The sequence below is a fragment of the Filicampus tigris genome, chromosome 7 (genome assembly GCF_054856515.1).
Source record: "Filicampus tigris isolate MCC_2025a chromosome 7, RoL_Ftig_1.0, whole genome shotgun sequence".
NCBI lineage: Eukaryota > Metazoa > Chordata > Actinopteri > Syngnathiformes > Syngnathidae > Filicampus > Filicampus tigris.
In genome coordinates this window covers 19,105,259-19,119,250 of record NC_141223.1, presented here as the reverse complement: position 1 = coordinate 19,119,250, position 13,992 = coordinate 19,105,259, and the positions used below count along the sequence as shown (strand labels likewise).

The window sequence follows — 13,992 nt, the reverse complement described above, 5'->3', positions numbered from 1 at the left end:
TCATTAGAAATGAACGTGGTAACAAAATACACTTTTTATTTAGAAGACCAATGTGACACAAAATGCACCACCTTCACGCTAATAAATTCAGACGGATGTATTAATTTGGGTACGTAAAGTAATTTTCTAATGAGAGGAAAACCACATAGGAATTAACGTGGGAAACCCTTCTTGTCATTCCCGTGACAACTGTGACAGAAAAAGGCGCCCATTTGACGCCTATAAATCCACAAAGATGTATGAATTACGTAATTTGATAAAACTACACCATATTCGTGGTGTTATATAAGAAGTATGAATTTTAACATACTGTATACTGTACATCACATTTTCAATATAATCTTCAATGGAGGCGAGTGTTGGGAAGCAGCGGCCCCAGTAGGTTGAATGGCGTCAGTACAAGTCTTTCCCCAAGAAGCAGACGTGTCCCACGTTGAGTCCGTCTCCTTCTCCTCACGGTTAACGAGCTTCAACGGGCAAACAGATCGATGGAGGCGGACATCACCGGCAATATGGACGAAAAAACGAACTCGGGGATTTCGCTGGAGCCTTACATTGAGTCCATGCGTCAGCAACTGGAAGACCAGGACCCGCTTTTTCTCATCAGTGTCCTCATTGCTTTGGCGGTTGTGATCATCACTTGTGGTGCGTTAGCATTGGCGGTGTTAGCATACTAATGTTAGCCTAGCAAGCTAAAAGAGTAATGATAGGTGTTGTGGGGTTTTTTGTTTGTTTGTTTTTTGGGGAGAGGGCTGCTGCCTTGTTTTTGTCTAACTTTTTAATTTGACACTACGTTCATTTGTTAATGTAAGGACGTGTCGCGTTTGGTACACTGGGGAAGCTAACGGCTAAGCTAGCGCCTCTTCCACTTGGTTGCATGTGCTACTCGAGTATTGTCTTCAAATTGACAAACATATTAACGAGTAACGACGAATCCTTTCTGTTTGCCTTTGCAGTTTTTCTCAAATACTTTTTGACCAGTAAAACCGTCCAAAGTGCGGTGTTGCTCGTCGGGCTGTGCGACGCGGGCAAGACTCTTCTCTTCAGTCGTGTGAGTAGATGTCTTCACCCAAATACTTCGTGCTGACAGGAGAGCAAGCCTTCAAAATATTAATGCTGTTTTTTTTTTCTATGTTTTGGTTTCAGCTGCTCTCCGGGAAGTTTAAACGGACTCAGACCTCCATTACAGACAGCTGTGCTCCATATAAAGTGAAAAATGACAGAGTGGGTTTTATCAGTTTGTCATTACGGTAATTGAGCCACCGAGAGCTACAGTGGGCTAACTTTATTTCTGTTATTTTTCCCGGGTACTTGTTACTGCAGAAATTGTGGTTTTCCTCAGATTTTGACATTTTGCCAGATATAATGCTTTTGAACTTGGATCACTTTGGATATATATTTTATATCATATTGCTTTCACTTCTATCCAGAACTGAGGTATTTCAGTACCTTCAGTTTCATAGGTTGGATCCGGGTTGGATCCGGGTCAATATCTTCTCGGTTGCCTAAAAAAATGATGTACTGGCACCCAAGCACCACTCACCCTTAAGTTTTCTATCAATCTTCGAACCTTACTTTCCCAAATATTAGCCCAGTGTAGCACTCATGAGCCAGAGAAAGTGCTGAATGCAATAAGAATGTCTATTTATGTACTTTAGTTAAAAATAACAAAATGATGGAATTAGCCCATTATTGTTCTTGGTGGCTCAAGTGTTTATTGCATTGACTTAACCTGTTTTTTTTTTGTTTTTTCCCCCCATATGTCAGAACACCGTCTGGACTCTGATAGACCTGCCAGGTCACGACAGTCTGCGCCCACAATATTTAGAAAAGTTCAAATCAGCAGCCAGGTGAGAACATGACGTCTTTAGGAGAGCTACAATGCATTAATTCACAACTTGAGAGAGTTCTTTAGTTTGTCACTAATATGTTACTCAGTTTTCTGTCAAAATGTACAAAGGATCAAGAAATACAGCAGACCTAATATTCACCTTTTACAGTTTGGTTCAAATTAGTGTTTTGGGGTGGGGGTCGGTGGGTTCTGTCTCATTTACGAGCAAAAATATCTAGTGAATGTATGTTATTTGAGACTCCCTCAAGAGCAGATGTTCACCCCTCTGCGTCCAAACTACAGAATTGCGCAAAGCTGTCAATGGCTAATTCAACCATTTACATTGACAACTTCCCTCATCTACAGAGCTATTGTGTTCGTGGTGGACAGTGCTATCTTCCAGAAGGAAGTGAGAGACGTAGCCGAGTTCCTGTATGTGCTTCTCACAGATGCCGCGCTCTGCAGAAACGCTCCCACACTCCTGGTGGCATGCAACAAACAAGGTGCACAACACCTTCATCACCCTGACAACTTACTTCAACAACTGTAATATAACATTTTCCTTTACAGATATCACCATGGCAAAATCAGCCAAATTGATTCAGCAGCAACTGGAAAAGGAACTGTGAGTAACTAACATTAATAAAGACCCAAATATTTGCATACAAGACATTTTCCTTTTATATATATTTATATATATATGACCTCTTGTCTTGTTATAGGAACACACTGCGGGTGACTCGCTCGGCAGCCCTCAGCTCCCAGGATGGCTCGGGGGGTGGAAATGTGTATCTGGGAAAGAAAGGCAAAGACTTTGACTTTAGCCAGCTGCCCATGAAGGTGGAATTCCTGGAGTGCAGCGCCCGTGGAGCTAAAGGGGAAGAGGCTGATGCTGACATCCAGTCCTTGGAGAGCAGCCTGGCTAAACTGTAAAGAGAAAAAAAATTGAGGACCTCGCTGGCAGCCACCATCTGCATGAAAGACAGCAATCTTATAACACCTGAAAAGACGACAACTCACTCAAACATTCAATCAAGTATTGGCACATATCAAAAATGTATTTTGGATAGCTGAAAGAAATCATGGGGGAAATGTGCTGTCATTTCATCATGGACAGGAAGCATTGTGCCTTTTTGTTCTTATACTCTGACAAATATTTGGATTTAGAGCTGTTTGAATGTGTGGGATTTTTGACGAATGCATTTGTAATGATGGATTATAATTTATTCCTGCAAAAACACAAAACTCTTGCTTGTTGTACAAAATGGCAACACAGTCTTGGTTGTCCACATGGGCTTCATTTGATTCCAAATTTGCTAGTCAGATAGTAATGCTGAATAAGTCATACACAAGTATTCATTAATACTGGGTGACTCAAAACAAAAAAAAGGCATTTTCAAAACACCAGCCCCATTGGAAATGAAGATAATGTGTTCCAGGTTTGATACCATCTTAAAACCTGCAATACACAGGTGATGTTTTGAATAACAGTAACGTGTACACAAGAGAAGGATTGTCAAGTCAAAAGTATGCTTACACAGAGAAGCAATGTTTTCAACTTCTAGGTGGGTGGTTGACATGTTAGACTAGTGCTTAAGGATGTGTGTATGGGCTTCCTCCCACATAGCAAAAGTGAGGTCCATTGAAGACTATGTTGTCCATATGATTTGAACTCGTTTATTCCCCCCCACAACATTCAGGTTGAAGTATAAACTACCATTTTTGGAGGTTCCCATGAAATTGGGTTTGACAAACACTTCCTACACTTGCCCTTGGGTACTAATAAAGCTGTTTGCATAGGATTGAATTGTCACAGAATTAATAAATATGGTATTTAGCCTGAAGCATTGCATTTGTATGCGAAATATAAAAAGGCAATGTCCTGTTTATCACAAATCACATGCTTTGTCATAACTAGCCACAAGAGTGTGTTTCCTGTTCAGTGCTTTCTACAAGACAGTGAAGGCGGCATGGACGCACAGAAAGTATGCAGCAGTCAAATAAAAAACAACCAATCGTGACTCAGCTTCAGAAAACAGGTGAGCTGTGATAGGTCATTACCTGAGCAACAGTGATGTAATTTTCAGTTGACTGAAGTGACAAAATGGCCACCCACAGAAATGGCTAAAAATGGGTGGATTTTTCTGCTTAACTCATATTCCATGAATGCAATATTAATCAGAATGCCTTGTTTGAACTGGTGGGCCTGCATAGAACATATTCCTGAAAAAAATGTTTAAGTTGACCTCTTTAAGAAGGTAGAGAATATTGAACTTGGATTGGCTGGCAACAACTAGTCCAGGGTATACCCCGCCTCTTGCCGAGGATAGGCTCGAGCTTATTCATTTTAGGTTGCAGATGTGCAGCGCTCGATGACTTGGTGTGCGGCTTAAGAGTTTGACTATTTTTTTCACAATTGTCTAGTGTAGTCGCTTTTGGCAGCATTGCTAAAGGTGTGCCAGGCCTTAATAGCAGTTTTTCTGGGGTTTATCGTATGCTTTTTGTGACATTTCAATTTGGTGGTGTCCTGTGAGATGCACCGCTATTGAAAATGGAGGTGTGAGTAAAGTGGCATAGTCTAGGCCTCAGGCAAAGGATAGACAGTCAAACTGGAGCTCTGATCGGCCACAAGCAGACTGGCCGTTCCTTTGAGCAAAGCAGGACACAACCAGTTCACTTTGTCCCCATGATCGATGTTCACTTTGGGTCCAGACTTATCCGTCACCTCCACCTCAGCCACATCTTTCTCTCGCGCCTCCTCTCCTTTCCTCTTCGCCTTGCTTTTGCCCTTCCTTTGCGGGGCGGCCGCACCTTTGACTTTGGGCTTCTCCTCCGGACGGACCGCGGGGTGTTTGCTGACGTCCCACAGAGCCACGTGGCCGTCATTGCCGCCCGTGGCCAGCCAGTACGGGTGCGAGAGGAACGAGATGAAATGAGCTTGGGAAGCACCCTGGCAGTGCGCCTTGAGCGCCCCGTGCTGCTCCAGTTTGCAGCCACCGCCCACACGCATCAGGTGCACCCGCCCGTCCTCTGCGGCGCAAGCTACGATGTTTCCGCAGCTGGCCACGGAGACGCAGTGGGCCAGCGGAGGGTTAAAAAGCTGACCGGGACGCTGTTGGTGGTCATCTTCCTCCTCCGCTATATCCTGGAGGTTGAGGGTCCAAATAGGCCGTGTCTTCTGCAGACCCCACAACATCACCTAAACGGCAAAAGTTCCAACATCTTTAACCAATGATTTGCACAATTAGATATAACATTTTGCCTTTATCCACCATCACACTGGATTTAAAATAAGGCACTGGACCCTCGTGCCCTGAAATTGACTAACTTTTCGAAATCCTTGTGGCAAACTGCTGTTAAATCATTATTCATCAATATATGTTTGTTTTTTCTTTATTTGCTTGAATCCCCTAAACAACTTCAGGCCTGATAGCAAGGGTCAAATATTTGATCATTTTCAACTGCGGTACACCAAGCCACTGAGCACCGCACACCTACCGACGAGCTGCAACAGAAAAGCTTCGCTTTCTAGCTACAGGTACATGTGAAATTATAAATGTAGGTAAAGATTATTGTTAAACACAATATAATTCACTTTACAGTATATACTAGGGCCAGACCGATATGGATTTGGTGAGGCTGGTTCCGATATTTGGCAGCATATAATTCTGATAACGGATAATTTGGTCGATTAATTAAACTAATATACAATAAATACAATAACTTTAGGTCCCCTAACGCTTAAAAATAAAGAATTACAGGCAGAACATTTGACTGTTGTAAAATATTTTAGACTTTCATGTTGGCTTGAACTTAACAAGAAATCTGAAAAAAAAATGCTGATTTTAAAAGAGCTAATATTTTATAAATCGGTTAGCCTTACTGTATTGGTAGAACTCCGCCAGCGGGGTCTCGTTTACGCTTATAACCTAGAATCTTTTTTTCTTTTGTGGAAGCTCATGTGCATTTCTGATTAACTCTTACATCTGTAACACCTTTCAAGGGCAAATTGCGAAACTACTGGCCGATGGTCGGCCACTTATGAAAACTAGCTGCAGAGTCCCACACACTGAGCAACAGTTCTCAACTCACTTCGGCTGCGTTGCTTGGAGGGTCATTGGTTGAAGACACTAAACTATCCATAAATGTGAATGGTTGTCTATATGTTCCCTGTGAATGGCTGGCAACCATTCCAGGATGTACCGACCATGCCCCTCACATTAAGGCAGCAGGGATAGGTTCTAGCTCACCCGCAACCCTAGTGACAAATCCGGGCTTATGTCAAAATGGCGTTACAAGTCAAGATGGTGGTCAAGTCTGTGAAAACAAACTCTCCACTCATTGAAAAGCATTGAACTTTGGGTCGTTGTCATTTGATTTGTGATTTTTTTTTACTACATTTATATAGATAATGATGCAACATTGTTAAAGCCTAACATATGTAGGAAAGAAAACAATACATTTTATCCCACTTGAGAACGAGTCTTACGACTTAAGTGATCACTACAAAGCACTGCGGTCTTGGTTAGCTTCCATTCCAAACCAACTATTCCAATCCCTTCACTCTGTTTCCCACTTTCTAAGAAATTCAAGGTCAGTAATATGGAATGCTATTTTAGTTTCCATCAAGTTATGGTTGGACTATCCAACCGCACAACAACATTCCTGTCATGTTGAACACTTTCGGTGTAATTTGTATATGTGGAAACACCTTTTCAAACATGTACGCCGTACATTGCTGATTTCCGTTCACGTGACAGAAGGCATTAGAAAATGTGTAAGATTATGTACAAATATGTAAGGGCAAATTACAACTTTTGTAATATTCAGTACACCCTGTGGTTCACAGGTATGCAACAACATCCAGGCATGATTTTCTGTGAGCTTTATATGAGTATCTTTGTTTTTCTATCAATGCCAGCAACAAAGTGGCGGGCAGAACAATCAAACACTCTTCCACTAGATGGCAGACGCTAGAAATAGATCTGTGTTCAACTTGTTGCCATTCACACAAAACAATAACAGATTTGTGTTCTATTAAACAGGCCCATATTTCACTCTTGAGTGAGGTCAATTTGTTAATTGTAAATTAAGACAAGATCATCATTATTTCGCATTATGTACTTAGGGACTTTTTTTGCACTGAGTTATTTTTAAATATATGCCTGGGCTCATTAAAGGTTAGCAAACATTGCATTTGACTGTAATATTCCAATTCAATTGTGTTGGTGTAAAAAGGCAAAAAATACAGTAACTGTCTTGATTAATATTGTGTGTGATGTTCTGACCTGCATGTCCAATCCAGCAGACAGCAGGTTGTTGGGTCTGTGTGGCCTAAAAGCCACAGAGGAGCAGATGTTGGTGTGTTTGCGAAGCGTCCTGCACACCTTGCCCCCGGGAAGCTCCAGTATCCGCACCGCCCCTGAGTCGTCCGCCAGCGCCAGAGTCGAACCGCTCTCGTTCAGCGCTAACGCGTTGATCTCCTCTTCCCCGGCTCCGCTGAACTCCTCCACGGTGCCATTCAGGTTCCTCGGGTCGAGCGTGCTCACAGTGGCACCGTGCGAAACGTAAAGCAGGTCCGGCGCTGCGGGAGAAAACCCTACGCAGGTGCAGTCCTCCTCGCCTGGGAGGTTAAGGCGACCGACGATGCATCCTTCTTGGCTCCAAACGGTGACCTCTCCGCCTTCTGAACCAGAGGCGACAAGTCCTTCGGGACCTGGGGACGCGCACACACACAAAATGGCTGTGGAGTGGCCCTCATGCCACAGCTTGGCCATGCTAACAAGGGAGGAAAAAAGAAGGATTAAGGTCTCAGGGACAGAGTAAACTCCTACAAGGAATAGCCAAAGGAAAACAAACTCACAAGTGCTTAATGCTCAGTACACATTCAAAAATAAATAGCTCACAGATTATTTGATTTTTATATGATTTTTACATTACAATGCCGTTTTCGGACGTCGTGTCAAACGGTATTTCCCAAATCAGTCAATCAATCCCCCCATCCACCCTCGCACACAATATTTAGCTACTTGGTACTTACGTATAGAATAACCGCTTAAAAGATGCGCTCACACGTCAAAAACACAAAGCTAAAAACAATTGAACTTCGCACGCCTTTTCATTTGTTTTAAGTGGTGGTACGCTCTCAATTGGTGAAAAAAAACAACAACAACAATCTCCCAACAAGAAGCTAACAACCGATGTAGATGGCACAGTCGCGTTTTGATGATGTCACGACCATGAGTCTCTTTTGTCAATCGATTAAAAAATATCTGAGGGAGGGCGTTTTCGAATTCCGATCCGAGCGAGATGATTCAGAAGTACTCGGAGGATAGGATACTTTTACAAATGCTTAGGAAAGGTGCCTGTATGCAACCTTTAAGCAACCTTTAGCATAGCTAACTCCTGACCAATTGTTACGAAAGGATATTACCGCACAACCAGTGTGCCGCGAGATATTGTCAGGTGTGCCGTGGGAAATTATCTAATTTGTGTGCCTGTGCGGTCTAGTGCCTGGCATCATAATCATGTCTTTACTACGTTGTAGTACTCTTCCATACCAGCAGGTGGCAGCCGCAGGTAGCCAGTTGTCTTTGTTTAGAGACAAGCGAGTTAGTGACGCATGTTTATCCAAACAGGCCTATGTTTCACACTAAGTAATAAGTATCAATATGAAACATTGTAAAATACTTTTTTCTTTGTGTTTATTTCATTCCTATTCAAGACGTTATAATGTAACGTCATTCTTCAATTTTAAAAAATGCTTACATAAACAATATAACACATATCTTGTTAAAATAAGCTTTTTCCCCCTCCCCACAATTTCAGTTGCTGGTGTGCCGCGGGATATTTTCAATGAAATTGTGCCTTGACTCAAAAAAGTTTGAAAAACACTGCTATAAGCAACGGGACACCGACGTAGTTGATGGAATGTGCGAAGACGCTCGATCGAGTTTCACGCTCAAGACTTTAAAAAAAAGATGTTTAAAAAAGCTCTCATTAAAAAAAAATAGCCAAGAAATATACGTTCAAATCGAAAGGAAATGTGTATGGTTCCACACAAACAGAAATAAAATTATAAAAATAATAATACAATTGTGGAAACACAATTTATAATAATAAATAATAATAAAATAATAATAAACGCATAAAAATAAAGAATTACAGGCAGCACATTTGATAATAAAATAATAATAAAAGAAAATTAATAAAAATATCAGAATCATTTGATATTTTTTTTAGAATATATTTGTATTCACTCTGATTATTTGTAAAGACCATTTATGACACAGCTCTCCTATTGCTGTCATGAGATTGTGCAGGTGGTGTACTATAATGTTTATCGCACATAATGATTGTGGACAAAGGAAAAAACGAAAACCTTGCAGCGGGGTCCTGCTCGTCCAATCAATATTCAGCATGCCCCAAAACAACCACACGACCTTTCATCTCCACAATGGCCGCTCTCCGCTGATTCATCCAAAGTTGTAGACTTGATGAGTGCGGTCCATTTCTAGGTCAGTGAAAAGCATACTAAGCTGGTGTGTTGAATAGGCCGCAGGGAGGGGAGGGCCTCCTCTTACCCAAAAAACACACTAAACCAAAAGCCCATTTGAACATCACACAGCCACAGATGCCTTGCCACTGAGCACCAGCTCGATGTAGGTAGCCCCTTTTTTTCCTACAGGGATTCTTCTTACGGTGCTTACTGCATCAATAATGGAAGTAGTTATATGACCACAACTAATGACATCAATACAAGATACAAGAACTGTATCAAAATTTCAGTCATGAAGCAACATGTCTTTATGATTCCAGTTAGCCCAAGCATGATGACGGCGCCTTATTTCCCAGCGAGGTCAGTCCTTTTCCGCAAGGAGCCGAACGGGGTGACCTACCGAGTGCCAGCATTGCTCTACCTGCCCCGATGCGGCTCCTTCCTGGCCTTCTGCGAGGAGAGGCTCAGCCCGTCTGACTCTCAGGCTCACCTGCTGGTCATGAGGAGAGGGACTTTCTACAGGAACTATGTTGAGGTGAGAGAAATTCATTGGGATGCTTAGCTTCCAATGTCCCAAAATATTGTTTTGAATGATTAAACATGCTGCACGTCGCATTGTTCCATAACATAACGTTAAATATGGAGTCCTCCTCTCCATTTCCAGTGGGAAGACATGAATGCACTCGGAACGGCGTACTTGCCGGGCCACCGCTCGATGAACCCGTGCCCGGTGTACGACGACTTCACGGGTACCCTTTTCCTGTTCTTCATCGCCATTCTGGGCCACACCCCTGAGTCCTTCCAGCTGGCCACGGGTAAGAACTTAACGCGCCTCTGCTACATCTCCAGTACGGACAACGGCATCACGTGGAGTCCGGCCACTGACCTCACGCAGCAGGTCATAGGAGACACCCTCAAAGGTCCGGCACCTCCTTTTTCTTTTTTGTTTTTGTTTTGTTTTTAAATTTAGACCAAGTAATCAGAGCACATGCTCACTGGATACTTCATTAGGACCATTTTTTTTCAAAGGAAGATTTTTTTTTTTTTATATTCAATTCTTGTGGTGGGTCAGAAGCATGGCCATCAATGGAAAAAGGATGCAGCTACTTTTGTCTACTTTGCCGTTACAATTTTCATGTATTTCCTAACAGTCATTATTGTTTGTGAATGCCAAAAGGTGAGTTTAATAACTTAATACTATTTGTCTTAAGTCTTAGTGTGCATACGTTTCCCCATATATGATGTCACATCACTTTGTAGTGCCGTGATTTTTAAGCTATCTAATAATGTTGATGACGCTCATGTGAAGGTGGTGTGTGTTGAATAATTTAACAACCCGATGTAGTAATTTATCTAACATGGTTTTACGATTGTGTACATGAAAGTAGCATAACATTGACGCTTATGATCCTCTCTGTCTTAAATGATCCTCTCTGTCTTAAATCTTGTGCCATGAAGCCCTTTTGGTGGGGGCGATTATTCGTGGCAAGGTTTGATCATGAAAATGAATGAAATTCAATCCAAAATAAAAAAAAGTCAGTTTTCCATCCATCCATTATGCGAGCCGCTTATCCCGACGAGGGTCACGGGCATGCAGGAGCCTATACCAGCTTTCTTTGTGCAGTAAGCAGGGTACACCCTGAACTGGGTGCCAGCCAATGGCAGTGTCCTTCAATTTTGTCTTTGTTAATTAACATCATACATGAGCTTTTGGGGTTCTATTTTAAATGTATTTACTGTATTACGATGTGACTTTCATGGCCGTACAGAAGAAGGAACAGGTTGAACAGTTGTGTGGAAACTGTAATTTACTACTTTACTTTATTACAATATGTAGTGACCTTTTTTTCCCATCTTGCACTCAACAAATACTCCATATATTCTAGTAAAATTAATAAAAACTAAACTAAAATGAAGCATTTTTGAAAAACAACAAGAACTATTAAAAACTGAACAAAAAAAAAAAAACGCTCTAAAAACGAATTAAAATGAACCGAATTTAAAAAAACAGAAGTCCAAACAAAATTAAAAAATATTTAGAATGGAAAATTCCGAACTATTATATCCTTAGTCCCAATGGACAATTCCGAGTTTACGTCCAAATGACGTCACAAATCAAGATGGCGGCCAAGTCGGTGAAAACAAACTCTCCGCTCATTGAAATTCATTGAACTTTGGTCTTTGAACTTTGATTTTTGAGGATTATTTTGATTTCAAAATGCGATGAAATGTCCTTTGACTAATGACTACTATAACAATTTGCCTACAGAGGCAAAAGTGTGATTTTTTTCACATTCGAGAACGAGTCTTACCACTTAAGAAGTGCTCACCACAAAGCATTGAGATCTTGGTTAGCTTCTCTTCCGAACCAGTCACACTCTCTTCACTCCTTTTACCCACTTTCTCCGACGTTCACGGGCCACACAGTAATTGTGGTGTAACCTGTTTTAAGTACATCCCGTTTCATTGTGAAAGGCAATGGAAACAGGAAGTGCCTTTGCGGCTATGTGGCCGCTTGTGAGAAATGAAGAGACGCAAATAAAGACGTTCGAGTTGCTCTAAACGTGTCGCTTGAATCCCTACGTCCAATACTATGACAGTAATATGGAATGATGATTTAGTTTACAGCATGTTATGGTTGGGATATCCAACCGCACAAATTCGGTGGGTTGTTTTCACCGACTAAGGCGCGTTGCATCGTGGAACCAGAAATGCCCGGATATTCGGAATTGTCCATTTCCTGTAAAAAGCGTGGATTTCATGGAACTGTTCTGGTGCGTCACTGCTCCTTATCCGTCTTTTTTTTTTTTTTTTTTTACAAACTCCTCTTTGGCTCCTTTTCCTAGAATGGGCTACGTTTGCGCTAGGCCCAGGCCACGGCATCCAGCTCAAGTCCGGACGCCTCCTCGTCCCCGCCTACGCCTACCACATCGAGTGCAAGCAGTGCTTCGGAAAGCTGTGCCAGACGTCCCCGCGCTCCTTCTGCTTCCACAGCGACACCCACGGGCGAACGTGGCGTTTCGGGGAGACCGTTCCGGGCCCGGAGAGCGTGGAGTGCCAGGTGGTGTCGGTGGACAAGGAGGACGGGACCAACTTCTTGTACTGCAACGCGCGCAGCCGGCTGGGCTTCAGGGTGCAGGCCCTCAGTCTGGACGACGGGGCCACCTTTCAGGAGGGTCAGCTGGTGCAGCGGTTGGTGGAGCCTCGGAATGGTTGTCACGGTAGCGTGGTGGGCTTCCCGGCTCCACTACATTTACATCTTGATCTACGCTCACGTCGACTCACCCGGTCCTCCAGATGCAATTTGACCTCCCTCGTCCCATCACAAAAAACAACCTCTCCAGATTTCCTCACCCCTACATGGGTGGTATACTCCCACCCAACATGGACCAGCGCACGCAAGGACCTCGGCATCTTCCTAAGTCTTTACCCCCGCGACCCCGACAGCTGGCGCGGGCCCTGGGTGATCTACGAGGGTCCGTGCGCCTACTCCGACCTGGCGTACGTGGAGCTGCCGCCCTCGCCCGGCTCCCCGCCCGCTGTGGCCTTCGCCTGCCTGTTGGAGTGCGGCGCCAAGACGGCCTACGACGAAATCTGCTTCTGCATCTTCACCCTCTACGAGCTCATCGATAACCTCCCGCCGGGCGACACCCTCGTAAGTGGGGAGTATAACGAACAGCCAAGGCCTGAGCGCAACGCATGCGAACGTGACGCTCTGCGCGTGAAGAAGAGGAGGAGAAAGCTTGGTGACTTTTGTACTCTGTCTTAAATTTAGTTGATTTAGTACCTTGTCCAATCTTATTTTGTGTCATGTTCTACAGTCAACCAAAGCATATTCATGGTTGGGTATTTGCAGTTTTTTTTTTTTAACCCGTCCCCTGCTATTGGCTGAAAAAGCAATAAAAGTATTTTCGGGCGGAATCTGGTGGAAGTTTGGTGGTGTTGTTTGTTCTAATTCATTGAAGGCTTGAAGTCCATTCATATGGACTATATGGACGCCTCATTTCCGCGTTCAATGTCATAAGGCACCAAAGCTACTGGTGCAGGGTTTTGGATTTTTCATTATAGTTAGTTTTTATGAATTTGTTTTTAATTTTATTTTTGAATTCAGTTACTTTCAATAAAATTTTGGAGCAGGTTTTTTTAGTTTTATCTTAATTCTTTAAACTTTTTATTTTGTTTCCTTTTCAGTTTTGGTTTAGCGTTTTTTTTTCAAGTATATATATATATATATATATATATATACATATATACATACATATATATACATATATATATATACATATATATGTATACATACATATAAATATATATATGTATACATACACATATACATACATATAAATATATATGTATAAATACATATATATGTATACATACATATATATGTATATATATATATATATATGTATGTATACATACATATATATATATATGTATTATATATATATTTATATAATTGACAATATAATTGACAAAGAAGAAAATGAATGGCATTTTCTCTGTAATTATAGTTAGTCGTATAACCGTAATATAAGTTGTAGTTTCAGTTAGTTCTTGTTTTGTTTTAAAAAGCATTTTCATTTTCGTTTTTTATATCGTTAAGGAAAATGTTTTTTTTTTAATTTTAGTTTTAGTAAATTTTTTTGCCGTAAGAATTTGC

General features: G+C 41.9%; 3 protein-coding genes across 6 annotated transcripts; 2 read left to right on the top strand and 1 right to left on the bottom strand.

Moving 5' to 3' along the window:
- Nucleotides 1–365: 365 nt before the first annotated feature.
- srprb (SRP receptor subunit beta) lies at nt 366–3,675 on the top strand. Its single transcript, XM_086035976.1, has 7 exons — nt 366–645; nt 957–1,051; nt 1,147–1,224; nt 1,768–1,850; nt 2,198–2,334; nt 2,402–2,456; nt 2,554–3,675. The coding sequence occupies exons 1-7, from the start codon at nt 489–491 to the stop codon at nt 2,762–2,764; spliced, it is 816 nt and encodes a 271-aa protein (XP_085892102.1). The 5' UTR covers nt 366–488; the 3' UTR covers nt 2,765–3,675.
- On the bottom strand, nt 3,495–8,345 carry wdr53 (WD repeat domain 53). 2 transcript variants are annotated; one of them, XM_086035974.1, is made up of 3 exons: nt 7,872–8,345; nt 7,120–7,609; nt 3,495–5,030 (listed from the first exon to the last, which is right to left on the bottom strand). In XM_086035974.1, the coding sequence occupies exons 2-3, from the start codon at nt 7,606–7,608 to the stop codon at nt 4,410–4,412; spliced, it is 1,110 nt and encodes a 369-aa protein (XP_085892100.1). In that variant the 5' UTR covers nt 7,609; nt 7,872–8,345; the 3' UTR covers nt 3,495–4,409. The 2 variants fall into 2 exon arrangements, with proteins under 2 accessions (XP_085892100.1, XP_085892101.1); XM_086035975.1 differs by lacking the exon at nt 7,872–8,345 and adding an exon at nt 7,695–7,849.
- A 740-nt stretch (nt 8,346–9,085) lies between these two features.
- neu4 (sialidase 4) lies at nt 9,086–13,367 on the top strand. 3 transcript variants are annotated; one of them, XM_086035841.1, is made up of 4 exons: nt 9,086–9,492; nt 9,650–9,864; nt 9,994–10,249; nt 12,176–13,367. In XM_086035841.1, the coding sequence occupies exons 2-4, from the start codon at nt 9,661–9,663 to the stop codon at nt 13,096–13,098; spliced, it is 1,383 nt and encodes a 460-aa protein (XP_085891967.1). In that variant the 5' UTR covers nt 9,086–9,492; nt 9,650–9,660; the 3' UTR covers nt 13,099–13,367. The 3 variants fall into 3 exon arrangements, with proteins under 3 accessions (XP_085891967.1, XP_085891968.1, XP_085891966.1); XM_086035842.1 differs by lacking the exon at nt 9,086–9,492 and having other exon boundaries at nt 9,518–9,864; nt 9,994–10,144; XM_086035840.1 differs by lacking the exon at nt 9,086–9,492 and having other exon boundaries at nt 9,518–9,864.
- The last annotated feature ends 625 nt before the right edge of the window (nt 13,368–13,992 follow it).

Coding starts and splice junctions, on each gene's coding strand:
- wdr53 (XM_086035974.1), bottom strand. CDS start 7,608: ATGGCCAAGCTGTGGCATGAGGGCCACTCCACAGCCATTTTGTGTGTG. Junction 5,031..7,119: donor CTGCTGGATTGGACATGCAG/GTCAGAACATCA, acceptor TTTGCCGTTTAG/GTGATGTTGTGGGGTCTGCA.
- srprb (XM_086035976.1), top strand. CDS start 489: ATGGAGGCGGACATCACCGGCAATATGGACGAAAAAACGAACTCGGGG. Junction 1,225..1,767: donor ATAAAGTGAAAAATGACAGA/GTGGGTTTTATC, acceptor CCCATATGTCAG/AACACCGTCTGGACTCTGAT. Junction 1,851..2,197: donor AAGTTCAAATCAGCAGCCAG/GTGAGAACATGA, acceptor CCTCATCTACAG/AGCTATTGTGTTCGTGGTGG.
- neu4 (XM_086035840.1), top strand. CDS start 9,565: ATGACCACAACTAATGACATCAATACAAGATACAAGAACTGTATCAAA. Junction 9,865..9,993: donor TCTACAGGAACTATGTTGAG/GTGAGAGAAATT, acceptor CTCCATTTCCAG/TGGGAAGACATGAATGCACT. Junction 10,250..12,175: donor CATAGGAGACACCCTCAAAG/GTCCGGCACCTC, acceptor TCCTTTTCCTAG/AATGGGCTACGTTTGCGCTA.